This window comes from Dendroctonus ponderosae, unplaced genomic scaffold (assembly GCF_020466585.1).
Source record: "Dendroctonus ponderosae isolate FM_Combo_2020 unplaced genomic scaffold, Dpon_F_20191213v2 Dpon_F_20191213_11, whole genome shotgun sequence".
Lineage (NCBI taxonomy): Eukaryota > Metazoa > Arthropoda > Insecta > Coleoptera > Curculionidae > Dendroctonus > Dendroctonus ponderosae.
In genome coordinates this window covers 7,516,933-7,534,022 of record NW_026017213.1, presented here as the reverse complement: position 1 = coordinate 7,534,022, position 17,090 = coordinate 7,516,933, and the positions used below count along the sequence as shown (strand labels likewise).

Genomic DNA, 17,090 nt, shown 5'->3' with positions numbered 1-17,090 from the left:
GAAAACGGTTCCCAATCGCAAACCCTGTTCCATTACTGAGAAGTGAAGATATTTGAGCACAGAACTGAACAAGTCTAATGATAACATTTATCTTTTATGTGTGACTTCTAACTAACCAAACGCGTTGCGAATTAGGTTTGATGAAACTTCGTAAACGGATCTTTTGACGGTTCCACGTTTCTCCATTAAATATGCATTGAAGCCGAGTCTTTTAGGAACGAAAAGTCAAACACAGAGAATTTCATTAGTCGATTATACTTATATAGACAATTTGCCGTCATGCCGTTATTAGTAGAAATCTCCAAATCCGGTAGATTTTTCAAACAGTTTCCTATGTGAGAACAGCACTCAAGACACTTTGGCTTAAAACATTAATGGCCCTAAACTCATGGTCGATACAGACTCATTAATCACAAGCATGAAAGTTTAGAACCCAAATTCAATCGTACCAGATAATTGAAGACTCGTTATACCACTTTCATTATGTGAAAGGGAAATTAGATAGTTAACGATTGTTAAATGATGCTAAACTAGGCAGAAATCATGATTGAATGCATACATTTCGAGCCGACTAATTGCACTAGCTGTGGAAAACTGACAACTCTGCCCGAGGCCCAAACCTCCTAAGGTTTCCTCAGCCATTTCAGATGCAATAAACTTGAGAGAGAATTTAATTTAAAAATGGGCCTCAAACACACCTTTATTTAAAAATAAGCCTTGAAAGCACTAAATCCTCCGCGCGTTCATTAAATCCCTACTAAAAGCGTTTTACCTTCGCCCTGAACAAAAGTGTGCTACAAGTCATTAAATTTCAAATTACCTCCTATCCCCATTCCACGCGGTAAGAAGCTTTCTAGCAAATGTACAGATTTACGCCCTCATTGGAAAAAATTATACTCTTCTTACCTGGACATGTATAATGCAACGACATCTTTTCCTGTCTCTCAAGATAGCATGAATTTCGGCTGTGAATGAATGGGGCTTCCAGTAGGCCTGAGGAATTAGAATTTGAAAGCCGTCGAAGCCAGGATGTATAGAGTTATCGATGGAATGCTTAATTAAAATCAGATAATTTTAAAAGAGTGAGAACCATCTTTACCTCTTTTAGCATTACATTATTCCATTCAACATTGCTTGAACGGTTTAGGAAACGAATATGGCTGTCTAATGAGTCCTAATTTTAAGTTCCTGAACGAGGACATGCCCCGCCTTTATAGGCATGAAGGATTTTCTTCGAGCGAATCAATAGAACCTGCCAAAGTGGCTACTAATAAAACTATACCAAAGCAAAGTCATAAAAACTTCTGAATGGTAAAATTGAAGACGTGAAACAACAGAGAAAATGTTGAAAACTTCTAGTTACATAAAATTATTGAGTCGCCAAGAAGTTATGAGCCGTGTTAATTTTAAACCGAACTTGATAGCTACCATCAGTTGGTCAACAGTTTGAAACGATCGTTTAAAAAGCCGCGATTGGGTGGCAGAAAGACAGGATTTACGGTTGGCAGGGCCATAGCACCGAGCAAAACTTGCAGGTATTAATCACTGATTTGATTTATATTCTTCCTGTTGCAACAGCGCCTTAAATGTTTGCAGAGAAGTCATTAAGAAAGCGACGCCCCAACAAAGGTTTTACATTCTTCAGCCAGGCCATTACCAGCGTATATATTGGTCGCGTCTTTCTTGTTCCTGCGGCGCTATCAATAATAAATGGACTTTTGAATTTTACATTTCAGAATTATGGCCGATGACAATGTGGAGGAAATTACGGCAATTTTCGCCCCATTTGAAGCCTCCAACTTGGTCTAATTGTTACTATAACCGAGAATATTTCCGGGGGCATAAACGAATCGTATCGAAATTTCGAATCTTTTAATTTAAGGCTGCCCAGGCATGTTCCTTTCAATTTCCGAGATATAATCGTGGCCGGCCCGCAAATTGAGTCGATCTCACACCACACCAACAACAATAAAATTACTATTATTTGCGCCGGAAGAATTTGTTGAAGATAACGATTTAATTTATTAAATAAGTATAGTAATTTCGGGACGAGCAACGCAGCCAAACGGGCCAAGAACCATATAGAGCAAATTACACATGAAGCGGTCTAAATAACAGCAATATTCGATACATTTTGGAAATTGTAAATTCAAAAAATTGCTTTTCATTTACCCAGGGCCCAGAATGCCCACGAAACCCACTTCTCAAATACTGAAACACTCCATAGGCTTTTTAATTGGCATCCGGTATAATTTGTCGATCAATTACATATGCGGTGTTTTATACAAACTGGCTCATAAAGTAATTAAGACCAAAGTGTTCGAGCTTCAGATCCAAACAAAGCGTCAAATAAAGAACCTGGGTAATATACAACTGGGCGGCCCTTCTGTAGCCTGGAATGTGCGGGTCTTTTTTTTTCGTCTCTCTCTATTTGACCCAACGCCTGTGGAATATAACAAAGCGATGAATTATGTAGTTGCTGTTTAAAATTAATCAGTGGGGTAACTGTGAAAAGCTTTAATGTCGGGAATGGACGTAGGGTCATCCACGCCACTGTTCGAAGGAACAATGACTACGTGCGTGTAGATCCACATAAAAACTGATTCATTATCCTTTTTCCCATCAAGCTCATCTTCGAGGGGGTTAAAGTGCCACGTCGAGGATTTCTCACCGGTCTTGTCGAATTTACCACTTTGCCTCGACCCCTCAATATCTCTTTCTATATTTCTTTGCGCGCCCAGGCCGCATTTGTTGGCCTCATTTAATTTTTACGCAGCCCCAACATAATTTATCAGTGGGATTTATGAAATAGCGCTTTGTTCTGGCTTTTTATTTCATTAAGAACGCGCGTGGGTCAGCTTTGATCAATCGCTTCGACTGCCATCAATTCGCAGTTATTATACATGGGTATATAATAATATATTAATAAACAAGCAAAATAACATAATAATAGTAATAATAAACAGAACAGTATCTTACTTGGAAATACACCTGTCCATGGTCCACCCATCCAACAACCATATCAGAGCCGGCCATTCTGCCGTCTTTGGAGAATCCAAAACCCACATATCCCAGGGTTTTCACTTGGACTTCGAAAGTGATATCCTGAGGTCCAGGTCCCAGCGACCACAACAATCGATAATCGGGGCTCAAATACGTCGAATGAGACCAGCGCGCAGCCCGAACACACAGCACTGCACTACTTACAACTATCAAGACCATTTGGTAGATCTCCATTTTGCTTTATCCAGACTATTTCGCTCAGTTTGGCCGATGCTTTGGCATTATCTGTAACAAGTGAAATTGGAAATGGTTTTAGCAAGAGACTTGTGGATTTATTAGTAATCTAGCAGTGATGAAATGGTTTATATAAGGCCGTAGTCAGCGTGGCTCTTCGGTTTAGGTAATATCACCAAAGCTGATTGATTCGTTATGGTTAAAGGTATGTTTGCAACGCGGTTCCTTCAATATTTATTCAGCTACAAACAGGACTGAGAACTAGTTGATTTCTTAAATCATCAAGACTTTAATAAAGAAGAGAATGTTTGCTTCTATAGGCTTCAGTATCTACTGGAAGTGGATTAATCCGAACATGACTCCCACCATGCTCAATTAACTTCAGTAAAACTTTCAAACTCAAATCCCAGGCCAGTCTGGTTTATGAGCAATTTAACCAAATTGTTTCCACAGAACACAGAAATTCCCCAGTGAACTACTCAGAATGTCGAGTACATAAAATCAGGAATAAACTGGCTGGGATAGCTTAAAATTTGATTAGGTTGAATTAGTTGTCTCAGCCCTTAATAGCAACGCCAACATACAACTAAGTTTAATTAATTTTCAGAGTCGAGGGTTTTCCGTACACAAAACTGCAAACAGTTGACGGCATCGTTTTGTATGTGGCCGGCAATAAAGGCGCGTTTTCGAATTCTGAGAGCTGCCTGTTGTCATCTGGGTGATCAGACGATAAGCTGTCGGGGGTTTCATTAAGTACCTACACCAATTCAAATTAAACTTTGTTCTAATTAGCACAATTTTGCCGCCGTCCAGATCGTGCTATCAGCTTTGGTACCGTTGGTCTTTAGTTGCGTGAGCCCCAACTTCAAAAAAACGCTTTCAACTCCTTTCCTTATTTGCTATGAAGCCGGTGGCAAAATCATAGTGCAAAAACATTTTTTGTTCAATGTTAGCATCGAATTTGATATATTCAACTAAATTATATCTATATACAGGGTGATTAAAAATTAGCGTCATTCCTATGGGGGTGTTGTCTGGCGGTGTTATAGGAGTACAGTAAAACTAGTAAAAGAAATTAATGGTTATTAAAAACTGAGAAATTTGTAAAAAACTATATCAGAAATACGGCAGCAATGTTTTTCAAGGTAATCTGCCTAATTAACATTGCGCAAATACCTGTTGCTTCGTAATCAAGGTCTGGACACAGAATGACGTCGGTTGCGAAATGCTAAAGAAATTAAAAGAATTTCTGGAAATATTGAATATTTTTGGAGCCAAGTACAAATATTGAAATATGAAGCTGATACATTCGTGTTTCCAATTTTATTTGTAACCAGCTTATTCTACCTCACTCATCAGCCAATGTTGAACGGATATTTTCACAGGTTAATCTAATGAAAACTAAGTTGAGAAATAAGCTAAAAACGAATACAATTTCATCTTTACTTTACACCAATTCAATATTGGTAGCGACAATTGTCATAGTTTTGAAATTGAAGATAAGATTGTGTTATCTATTTTATATAAGGATTATTTGGAAGACGATAATTGAGGCGATATTTTTATTTAAAATAAGTAGAAGTGTTTAGTTCGTACAATTCGATGGAGCCCTTAATAATGAAAGAAAAATGAGTCTACCGAAGTGTCGAGCTTATCTACCAAAACTCAATTTTCGGACCTGGCAACCCTGCTCCGCTAGTAACTATATAACGATCAGCCGGTTGCTGTTGCTGCTTAACAGTTGTTTTACGGTCGTATTTCAGTTTATTGCCGAGTACCTAAAATACGGTTAGTGACATTTTTGCGGCCTGCTAATAGCCCAACAAAATCTGCAAAAGATCAACGTTTGTTCAGAAATAAACATCATTTATGGTCAATTAACGAGATTATTAAATATACAATACCCGGGAAAATGTTACTAATTAAATGTTCACACCTTGTTGCCTTTAAGCTTTCTCACTTTCGACTCTACGTAGGTATAGGAATCTGATACCTTCAAGCCAAAGCACATTTTAATGAGTTCTCTACGCACTTCACGCCGCATTTAGGCATTTCGAATCTGTCTTTGTTGGTTCCAATTTCCATCGTTTAAACGGGGCAGGTGATGAAAAAAACGAAATAGTAGAAGTATTAGATTATTTTGGTGTTTTCTCCGTTTCCACTTTGATGGAATGATTCCCACTAATCATCGGGACCTGAACAAATCATAAAAAGCCCAAAGAAAACGTTTTTCTTTAACGAATAATGTCCGTGAAATGAGAAGGTTTTTATATGGGTACAGGCACTATTGTGTGGCGAGATGCCATCAATAATAGCTCGAGATCCGTACAATACCTCTAGCTATATACCCCCGACTTTATTTCTTTGTTATCTATACACTCAGATAGATATTTCCGTGTAAGGGATATTTACATTGGGACGCTCGTAAGACGCTTACCGGAAATTCCGGATTGTATTCCTGGTGTTCAACCACAGCAGATTTGCTTTGAACGAGCTTTTTCCTGCTAAATGGGTACTTGCATCAAGGAACTTTAACACATTTGATGATTTTATTTAATACAAATGCAACAGCAGGTTCTTTTGAACTCGTTCAACCAAATCCGTATGTAATTGGAGCCAAAAGAAACAAAACCCATAAAATCACAATCGGAAAGTCATCGTGAAGAAATCGATCTTGAGTCGCCCAACAACAATTTAAGTTTCAATCAGCAAATTCTGTTTGAATAGATTGATCAACGAATGTTTATGAAATGTCGACACAGACAGAGGCGGATCCAGCTTTCAAGTCATATTGTAGAAATTCAGTTTTTTGTTGTCTATGACAAAAAAAAAGAAAAATTATCGTTAGTCGACAGAAACCCAGCAGAAGGGAAATGACCCCCATGACCACCCTTCTGGCTTCGCCCCTGAAAAAATTTCCTTCGATTAATTAGGTTTTATTTGTGTGAAATGTTCGATGGTAAAAACGGTTTTTGATCAAAATGTGTTAATTTTGGGAAAAGCATTGTTCAATTAAGTTTCAAGTTGAATATTATTATCTGAATTACCGGTTCATTAGCCATTTCTAATATCTCTAAAATCGACATGCAAGTATGGGCACATAAGAAAACTGCTTACACGACGTGCATAATTAAGTACTGAATTGCGTGCCTACAAGCAAACCAAGTAGAATTTCATTAAGGGGTGAAATGTATTAGCATTTTAAGATTTTCTAAAGTGGTCATCGCCTTAATTCGATTTCAGTTCACTTATGATCAGGACACACTTGGGAGTCAGCCTAACATATATTTTCTTTAGTTTCGGAAAGTTCTTCACAACTCCTAATTGCACTGGAAGTGATTCTACTATTTCTGCAGGAATTTTACTAGGGCTTCTAATCCCATGCACCGACAGTGTAAAATTGGCCGGAATCCTCTACCATCGAACTTAAGTTTTAAGCCTTTAAGCTTGTATTACGTCTATGTCCAGCTGAAAAATGCACCAACTCGTAAAGCGAGCCTCGAAAAGATTGATTGTAAATGAAAATAATTCGGGCAAGCCACATCCTGTACATGCTGCTGGAAATAGTTATTAACTTGGTCACACTGTTATTGATGATATGCAACAGTTTCAGTCGCTAATTACATCTCTTATTATTGGGCTCAAACTAAATCCCAATGTGTGCTGTTCTTAAAATAATCTTAATTAACTTTACGTTGGATGAGCGTGATTTGTGATTGAAACAGTGTGATCTTTCCGGTGATGCATTAAAGAGGACAATTTGATATTTCAGCAACGTCATTTCGCATCTGATGGCCGGGATGTTCCGTAATCTTAATACAATTCGTAGTCCTCGTAAACCCCTGGAGGCAACTTTATACCCCACACTGATTACTCTTCTCCTTTCAACACGTCCAGGCACAAAGAACGTCGAAAAAGAAACCGGGGAACAACAAAGCTACATTAACATCATTGTTCAACGTGATTCTCCATTTGCATAATACCAATTTGTTAGTAAATTCCAACCGGCTTTGAATTAAAATTTGTAATTATAACTGCGCCTTTCCATCTACCTAACGCAATGGCCGGCCTTTCTGATATTGTTGCTCAAATGGGAGAATTCGAATAATCATAATGCCCGCCCTAGAAACATTATTAAAGGCCAAAGAAAAAAGATGACGATCGATTTGGTTACAATCACGACTGTTTTTGTGTATCTAGGCTGCATATTTGAAATCTAGCTGTAATCGATGGTTTATTTGCCAACGTCTTGTAGGTACTTATTGGTCAACGAAATATCTCATCTATTTAAATGTGTATGAATGTCGGCGGCTCTGCGGCTTTTTCAACACTTGCCTTTCCTGAAGCTTCGTTCAAACAAACCAAACCCAAGAAGTGTCGATCACTAATGGGCATCGGTACCTCAAAAGGTACCAAAAAGCCATCCGCCCAACTAGACTTCGGCCTCGATAAGATCGGCAGATGAATTACCATTAAAATGTTAAAAGCTTTTGTAATGTATCCAGATAGGATTACTGACGGCTGTGTCACAAGGAAATTACCTACAATTGAAATGCCATACATATAGTCAGATATCTATGTATAATATACAATCCCGTAAGTGGTTCTGTTAATAGGGGCCTGTCAATAGTGAAGTGACGTAGCGGAATATTAAATTCCACCTGTTACTTAAGGAACTAGGAGGGGGGAGTCATTAGTGAAAATTGAAAGTTTTTACATTTTCAGTGTTCAATACCGAGAACCGGTTTTGATATGAAGCCCATCAGGCTCTACTAAATTGCGGAGTGTCGACTAAATTCAAGCTGTTAAAATCTCCAAGAATTTTTATTGATAGAAAATTATAGAAAAGGTTCAAACAAAGATTTCAAACAGCAAACATGATTACTAATTTGAGGGTCAAGTACCTTCTGGTTGGGACTGGTAAAAACCAATTCTCAATGTGATCAGTGCGTTGAAGTTAAATTTTAATTGAAATATGATCGAACCGACAGAATAACAAGTTCTCGGCCTCCTCCTACCATAAACTGGCTATTATTCGTGCAACAAAAGGGCACGGTAGCAACCCGGCCACAGATCAATTGCGTTTTCAGTTCGAAGAGATCAACTGTGAAATGAATCTCTTAGTGTTTGTTTGCTAATTATTCGTGTAAAGTGTTGAGAAATCCCGTGAACTTATTAATTTGCCACACTTTAATACTATCTATTGAGCACAATGGCTTTGTAGAGGAATTCAGATCGATTTTCGACTCAATTATACCTCTGGGTAGCACCGAATATCTTGCGAGAAACTGATTAAAGTCCATTCACGTCATCGGCAACAAAAAATTCAGAAGCAAACAATACGAAATTGTGTTTCTAAACAAATATATGCTTTGTATCATGCATGTAAAGCCCGCAGCCAAGACGGTCAATTATTTAAGGACATCTGTGCAGATAATCCATATGCTGAGCAAACCAAACGTATTCCGGCAATTGTAATATTCACTTTGGTAATTCAAATGGGGGTAAGTCCGACGTTTACGATGTGCGTGGTCAAGGTGGTAAACAAGCTCAAATTACTTCAGGATAGTAGACGTTTTTATTAAATGAAGGTGCACTTGTGAAAAACAAGTGTACGGACTGTTTCGGGCAAACAAAGTGTGCAGTTTGCAGTGCCCGAAAGAAAACAGAAGCTAAAAGTTGTCCAATCTGACACGCGCGCAGAAATTTGCTCTTTTAATAAAGCCAAAGTGCAAACGATAACATGAGCCATGAAGAAACTGCAAATTGAAACTGAGGGATTTTCGCTTAATGCTTGTGCGCCATTTGTAAAGCAAAAAAACTTCATTTATAATCTGAGGACCGTTGTTTCCGGAAGTTTTTCGCAACTTTATCTTGCCCTCGGGCCACAAGAAACCCTATTAATATAAATCTCAACGTTAGCGATTATGGAGTTATTCTTTGATTTTCAGCTCTCTATAGAGATGAGCTGCAAAGGGCGAAATTGGTTTATGGAAAACTCGCCTTCGGCAGATGAATGTAAATTAAATGCCGTTCCTTCAAACGGCCATTTAGCTTTGCAAAATTTAATTATACACTCTATTTGCCGGGGAATTGTAATGCGGGAATTAACAATCCGTTTATGACGTGATTAATCCTAAATTGACGTGCAAATTGCATTTAAAGACATTTATATCTTGTGTCCAAAGCTGCTGTCATAAAATGACCCGAGCTTAACAACAACCCATCGTTTTCAACCCTCAGATAATTTTCGTCGAAACGAATTTTTATATAACAAAACAGCAGGGTTTCCATACAATGAAAAGGCTGGAACGGCAGTCCCTCAACGAGTGGGCGAAATCCGGTGACATTCAGGCTACCGATTACATTCCAGCAAACCATAAAGCAATTAAGCAAACTGTGAAACTGATGCCCCAAGAAACCGGCAAACCTATAAAGGCTCTGTACTCGGTCATGCTCTTAACCCGAACGGCTCCCATATGAACTCTTCTAAATATAGGTTAACAACTTCCTCACGAAATCTCGCTTGCAAAAGTCGTTCATGCAACTACTTTACTGTTGAGATTCCGAGATATCGCGGTGAAGAATGCTTTTAGTGCAGTTTATCTGCGTTTATAAACATTAGCATGCGGTTTTGAAACATGCCGAGCGGATTTCACCGAGAAGTGTTTAGCGTGTTGTCACTTTTCCAGAAATCAGCTCGAAAAGAATTTACTGCTGACAGTTTGTTATTTTTTATGCCCGTTTCCAGCCAGTCCTGCCAGGAGCAGCAAATTTCTGAGCCATTTAATCTTTATGTTACTGTTACGACCCCGTAAAGGGGCACAGGCCCGATATAGGCAGATGAAAAGTTTAGTTGCCCGCTTCGGCATCCAATAAAAATCGAACAATTCCAGTCGAGATTTTTCTGTTGCAAAAATAATTTACCTGAAACCACTTAGGTTTTTTATACGACCATTCACACTTCGTTGGCTTTTACAGTTTTGTTTGCCACTCATTGCAAGTGAATTTATTCAAAATAAGAGTTGAAAATGGCAAACACTTATAATCGACGTCTCTGGACCCTTTAGTTTAATAATTCTTAGGGCTTACAAAAAACTGGGGAACCTAATTTAAAAAGCTACGCAATAGTGTTGAAAAAACAACCAATTTTCCAGAACAGGCCCATAAAATACCGGAGTTCATTTCCACTTCTCTTGCTCTGGAAGCGGCAGCAACCAGCCAGCAGAATTGCCAAAATTCAGTTTTGTTTTGTCTTTTGCCATCAATTTTTTAATCAAGTTTGCAATACCGTAACGTAGAACAGTCGGATGCAGCATTCTCTTCTCTTTGTGGCGGGTAATTAAATGATGTGTGCCTTGCAGTCTTTTAAAACCATTTATTCCATATTAAAACAAGGTTTAATAGGTAAAACCAACTGAAAACTAACCCTGATTTTGCCTATAGTACAGTGGCAGAATACTAGTTCAAGAGCAACCAGATAACTGGATCTTGGCTAGAAAGTCTAGTTTTAGTGTTTGATTTCAACGCATTGACATTCGATTTTTTCTTTTAATTCATTCACGTCCATTCAAGACACAGTCATTTGCTTTGTCGATAACCAACCCGCTCTCTTCCTATTCATAATTGCAAAGCATCCAGTCATCTTCAGGTTGTCTTTACCAGCAATTGCTTAAAAGGCACATAGTCTGTCCGATTTTAATAACAAACTCTGTGTGCGTTTGAACGCCGACGTCAGCGCCTTCCAATCATTTCCATTCGGTGAAACGAGTCGTTCCTCTCCATGTCGAGAGGAGAATATTATTAAAACAGCCTGGCAATTTAAAGTTGGAGTGACGTTGCATTATACCCAGTCAAATCTCACTTGTTGAGCCGTCAACGATAAAACAAGTTGCTCCTACCAAGCCAACATCCCTATATATGGTACTGATTCCACCACAAGAGGACTGGTAGGTGCTGATTATGAGGCATTAGCGGAGACATGATCTTGTAAGCCATAATATCAAATATTACGTTTAATAAATACGTTGATAATTTATTTTGATTAGTAGTTGCCAGTTGAGTACTGATTTCTGATTATGGTACTTACGAGTCAGCGTTCAGGCTGCAGGTCGGACATAAATTGATTAATCAATGAAAATTTCAGATCCTCACCGATTATTGTTTAATTTATATCGAAGCAGGGACAGTCACTGGTTCTAAGTCGTTTTTCTAGGAAAGTGTGCTCATATAACGAATGACGATTGAAACACCCCGTTTGATTCGCTTGAGAAAATTAGCTGGTCAAAACTCCCGCTGCGACTAGTAACTGTGGTTTCTTGGGTTTCACTTTAACTAGTAATAAACGAGAATCAGTCTGGTCGGTCAATTATAAAGATCCTCGAATTTGCATAACAATGGACTCAAAAAAACCTTTCAATTTATGTATGGTTCCAGGAAGTTATCATTGAAAGGAACGATGATCTGATTGACTCATAATAGGGACATAGTTGACATCGAAAGGTAATATCGATGTTTGACAACATCGATGTTCTGATTGTTTGCCGTTGCATACAAATTTCAAATTGACTAACTTAAACGTAAATAATTTTATTTTATATATGTATTAGTATGACATTAAATAATCGACTACATTTATTCAACTTATAGTTAGCACATTTTTCGGTCAACTGCAAAAAGAGGCTTTTTTCGGGTGCAGCTGGAAATGGGCCGCTATGCCGAGGTATCGTTTATATCGGCACTATCAACGAGTTCGCTGAAAATGTTTCAATCTAGTATCAACATCAAATGTCCGATGTTTTCATTTCAGGATCTAACATCGATGTTTTATCGATGTCCCAAATTGCCAACATCGATGGCAAAAATATCGAACAACGAACGAATTACATCGATGTTTGCGAAACATCGATATTTTTCTCCCATCCTAACTCATAAGAACTGAGAAACTCGACAAATCGAAAAACAATAACAGTTTCGTCCGTTTCAGAAGCAAAATCAATTACCGAAGACAAATCAATCGTCTAAGTTCTGTCAACTAAACAACTTTTGTCTTAATTAAACGACAAAAAGAGAATTCTGGGAGTTTCAAGAAGCCGGGCATTTATTTCACACTCGAATACAAATTGAACGGTAATCCGGAGCAACATTTTTTCCATGCCCGATAACGGAGCATATCTTTAATTGTTTTTTTCGCATCGAAGTAATCAACCTAAGCGAGCGTCATTTATTTTTTACTTCCTCGTTTTTAGTTCATTAATCAGGAAACCAGAAGTGTCGCATGAAATCATCTCGCCAAAATGAAGAGACAAAGCGAAGATTTTCGTTCAGTCGTTAGCTTTTTCGATTTTTATCACCGGAACGACCGTTAGATTAGACCCAACATGAATACCGATTCTGTTAATTAGAAGACGTTTAAGTTATCTTTCAGCTAACGCCTCATCGTTAGAGGATCGCATTTCAATTAAGAAATAAAAAGTGTAGAATGACTTCGGGAATAAATACTAAGAAAAACGTTAATTTAATAAGTAGGTATAAGTGTTAATTGGCAGATTTTATCTCGAGGATCAGTTTCGAAGTAAGTAAGTATTAGTGCTTTGATACCTGAAATAATTCAATTAATTTCCATTCAGTTAATATTTAATCTGTTTTCTCTGAAACATTTTTATAGTCCGTAGATCTGTCGTGACTCAAAGACAGAGACCGAGAGAACCAAATGATCTCGTGACCGGCTAAAAACAAAACTATTCCGATGAGGATTCAGTCAGTTAATAACCCTCGAAATTCCCTTGAAAAAATCATTCACCTAAAGACAACGGTCAACTTTGTTGTTGGGGCCCTAACTGGTAAGTCACGATTCTTCGGCGGCTTCAAATTTCATTATCCAGCTTGTCATAAAACAATGAGGCCTTTATAGAACATGCCATTAGATTAAATGTGTCTTGTCCTGTAGTTTTACAAGAATCTTCCTATACCGGGGTCGTTGGATAGGTTCAATATTCGAAATCAAACGAATTTGCATATTAAAATATGTTCTTGTTTGTTTCGTAGATTCTTTATTGCTCAGCATTAATGGCTATCCCTTGTAGTCTATGAGATGGCCATCATCAGTGTCGCATAGTTATCTCTGTGGGAGCTAATGCGTTCTAGTTAACTAACGGTGAAGAATGACAAATCGGTATTCAGTTTGAACAGGCCCCAGAAATCTTGATGGCCAATGAAAAATGAAGATGAAGCGTCCAAAGGAATGAGTAAGCTCGCACGTGGTTCAACGAAGATCGATCTAAATTGAGCGTGATTATTTAACGAAAAATAAACAGAAATTAAGCAAAGTTCCGAACCGAGCATCACTTAGCATCCCGGAAAGGATAATACGGACGATGAGCCAAAGCTAAAGTTTTCGTTCAATTTACACAGCGGCTTTGTAGGAGTGGGTTTTTAATTTATTTGGCTGGAAGTTTTACAACAGGGCCGTCAAATGAATTTAAAAGAATCGCTCTCAAACGACTGGATTAATAAAAGCAATAAGTAATTTGAAGTTAATAAAAAACTTTCGTCAAAGTGAGTTTTACTAATACCTATCCTAAGGCCTTAATGAAAGTTATCGTTCTCCCATCAGACGCAAATAATATGAAGACGAGAAATATTAATCGCAGTTCCATTTGTGAAAACAATACCAAAACTGAGTACTTAATAGACAAGAAGTTTAGGGAGAAGTAGGGGACTGGAGAGAGAATTAAAACTTTGTATCCATCCAACAACGGTATCTCGACTGCAAAATTAATAACGAGTTATCAAGTGGTTTGTTTCTCTTCCTCAATTTCCCCAACTTCAGAAACTTGTTGTTTTTAGCTAAATTCCAGTAATTTCAGGCTGCTGGGTAAAAATAGTTTCGGTGCCACGTTTCACACAAAGGCGCCATTAATCATTTTTGCTGTCGGTTTTAGTGCGAACACAAATTGGTCTCATCGCCCTAATGTAGGACACTGAATCTTTTTTCTAACAAAGCGAGAAACACACATCCTTTGCGCGACAATGCGTTGAAGTGAAATCTTCATTAATCATTTTAAGATGTGTCGCGAGGTACAAGCTGTTAAAAGCTTTCGCATGTTATGGGGACTTAGAACAGGCCAGAGTGCCTATTTATGATTTCCAAATCAAGCTCGACATACTTTTCGCCTACTACAGAGCAAAACCATTAGCCATAAGGCTACTATGAGTCGGCAATGAGAACAATACTTAATTTTTTTAGTTCTTTTCGATTCATTCATAGAGGGCTTAGATCTTCCGTATCAAAAGCGATTTTTTTTAAGTTTGGTTTAAAGCAGATTTTAGCATTTCAGTGCAATAAAACATATCCACTTATGATGGAAATTGAGTTTAGGAGGCTGTAAAAAATATGGAAAAAGTAGGTAACTTTAAGGGTGTATAGCTTCTGAGGGACGAAGAGTTGATCTGAGACAAAATAAGACGGCGGTGACACATCTAGCTGAAGTCGTGGTACAATCCGAGCTTGAAAGATGCAAAGCGCTAATTATTTCGACTGATAAAATCGAAAACTAGTTGCCGGATTGCGATCCAATTGACAATTAAGTTCGTCTAAATAATTCATGTTCAGGCTCATCTAAAAAACAATCTTCAATAGCTGGTGTAGAATGAGAACAAAGCCAGAGGCTCGGTAAGAGTTGGCACCTTTATCCCTAAAAATGCTAGTCACCTGATGAGCTTGAGCAGAACTTGGAGATTTTTGCAGTGCACCACTGACGACACTAGAAAAATTAATCCACTATGGCTGCCCAGGCGAAGACACTACTAGTGCGCTCCCGAGGAGCGCTAAACGTCCAAAACGCAAGCACCAAGTAACAACCAGTGAGAAGTCTCGAAGAAACTGTTGAACATCCCGAATAAAGTTCCGTTGAATCACTAATAAACACGTTGGAAAGGCTTGAAATTTATCCCGGAACGACGGAGGAGTGAACGGACGTACAGAGAACTTGCGCGAACGTGCCCACACGAACAAGTCTGCGAACACACTGCCGTTGTACGTTGAACTAAGGACCGATTTTCTCTCAGTTCGCTTCGCAGGCTGCTACTTTGAAGCTCGGGGCACTAGAGATGCGTCGCCCGCCCCACCACAAAGCTTGAACAGCGTCCCTTACCTGAAGATGGACTAAACAGCCGAACTCGAGCTCATTCTTATGAGTTTGGGTTGGGGGAGCGCGATCAACAATAGCGCTTTATACCGGAAATGCGAAAGCAATGCACGTCACAACATCACAATTATCGAGACAGGAACGCCCAGGTGCCAAGAGGTTGAAACTTGACTCTTTTTCCTTTGGCAGACTTCTTGGAGATCATCAAACACTTCCGTTCATCCGCAATAAAACCAATGTGTCGTTTATCATTAACAGTGTTTGGTTGCTTTTTCTTCAGCCCTCTTTATAAAATAGAACGTGGTTGGGAAAAATCTGTAGTTAAACAAAACCTATAGATACTGCTTTATGATATCTGGAAAGCAAGTACCTATCTAAATCAGGATCAAAATGAAAAAGAGTACCAATCGCACATTTCCGCCCTGATGAAGCATCAGGTGCAACCGCTAGTATTTTCAATTTTCCACTTCTGACAAAAGTATCTGCCTCACACGCATTAAACATGACAAAGCGAATCTTCATGCAGCTGCTGCTCAGCTTGGCGAACATTTATTTATAATAAAATGTATCAATTAGTGTCGTTTTTGCGTACAATATTTATAAGCGAAATATAAATTAAATGAATTCCACACAGCAATTCCACACAACAGTTTTCACACTACATTTTGCAATAGCAGCAGGGCCCCAACAGCCTGATCAGTATTGACGAGATTTTTCCTGCAAAACTACCATCCGTTGAAAGTGAAGGGTGAAATTTAGCGTAGTTCAGGGAAATGAACACAATCGAGAAGAGCAAATACAGGGTGATTCAAAATTGACGTCATTCCTTTTAAGGTGTGATAGGGGCTCCCTGAGAGAGTACAAGAAAAATTTTGAAATTTTTTTCTTCGAAATTTTCTAGAAGATATAAACAGTTGAAGATCGAATTTCAACTTTGTTATTAAGCATTATTTTGAAATTGTTCCATCCATTAATTGGCAGCATATTGGAATACTTAAGCATTCAAAAAGAAAAGTTACGATCTTTGCTTCAAATTACGAAAATTTTCGATATCAAAAAAGTTCCCTGCTACAATTTTTTGATGAAAAGGCACAGCGGCAATGATGTTTTTTGTCATTAAAAGATAGTTACAGGTGGATAGCCTTTGTCAATAATACCAATAATTTGTCAAACTGTGACTTACTTTGAATTCCCGTTCACGAATTTGCGGATATGCGATTAGTTCAGGGGAAATGCTACAGTAACATAGCAGAAGATGAAAGAACTCACGCCAACAAAGGGCGAGGAGAGTGGTTCCAGGAAGATAGTTCCAGACACAGAGGAACAAGTATTGGACAAAATCGAATCAGGGCCTTCCAGGGGCACTCAGAGCACAGCCACTGACACTTTCCCAGGCACCAAATAAATACCGGCTACATTCCTACCACGTTTGTACGATACATACAGCACAGGGAGATACAAATGGAGCAGGAGTTAATTAACTGAATACGAGAAGTTGCTTGATAAGAGTGGATAACAAGAAGATTACATAGGCACTAGCTTGTTTGGAGTTAACCATTCAAATGTTTGGTGTTGTACGGTTTATTTATAAACTCCAATTTAGAGAAGTTATGAGAACAGGTTGACATTTCGAAAGTTCGTTCCGTCATTCAACGATTCCTGTTGAGTTGACCGTTTATCCTTGTCTATCTTATTGTCACTCTG

At 38.4% G+C, this 17,090-nt stretch overlaps 1 protein-coding gene and 1 long non-coding RNA gene across 3 annotated transcripts in view; one reads left to right on the top strand and one right to left on the bottom strand.

The window, feature by feature from the left end:
- The window catches only part of LOC109533128 (MOXD1 homolog 2), a 41,720-nt gene extending 26,408 nt beyond the window's left edge, over positions 1–15,312 (bottom strand). Inside the window, exons 1-2 of one of the 2 annotated variants that reach the window (XM_019898374.2) lie at positions 14,951–15,312; positions 2,980–3,288 (exon numbers count right to left, since the gene is read on the bottom strand). In XM_019898374.2, the coding sequence (XP_019753933.1) occupies positions 2,980–3,237 (258 nt within the window). In that variant the 5' untranslated portion in view covers positions 3,238–3,288; positions 14,951–15,312. Of the gene's footprint in view, positions 1–2,979; positions 3,289–4,584; positions 4,682–14,950 lie in introns of those variants that run through there. The other variant, XM_048662467.1, reaches the window with a different exon arrangement.
- LOC125502936 lies at positions 11,859–13,794 on the top strand. The gene is made up of 2 exons (XR_007280614.1): positions 11,859–13,079; positions 13,285–13,794. It is a non-coding gene; the product is annotated as an uncharacterized LOC125502936 (long non-coding RNA).
- Positions 15,313–17,090: the final 1,778 nt, after the last annotated feature.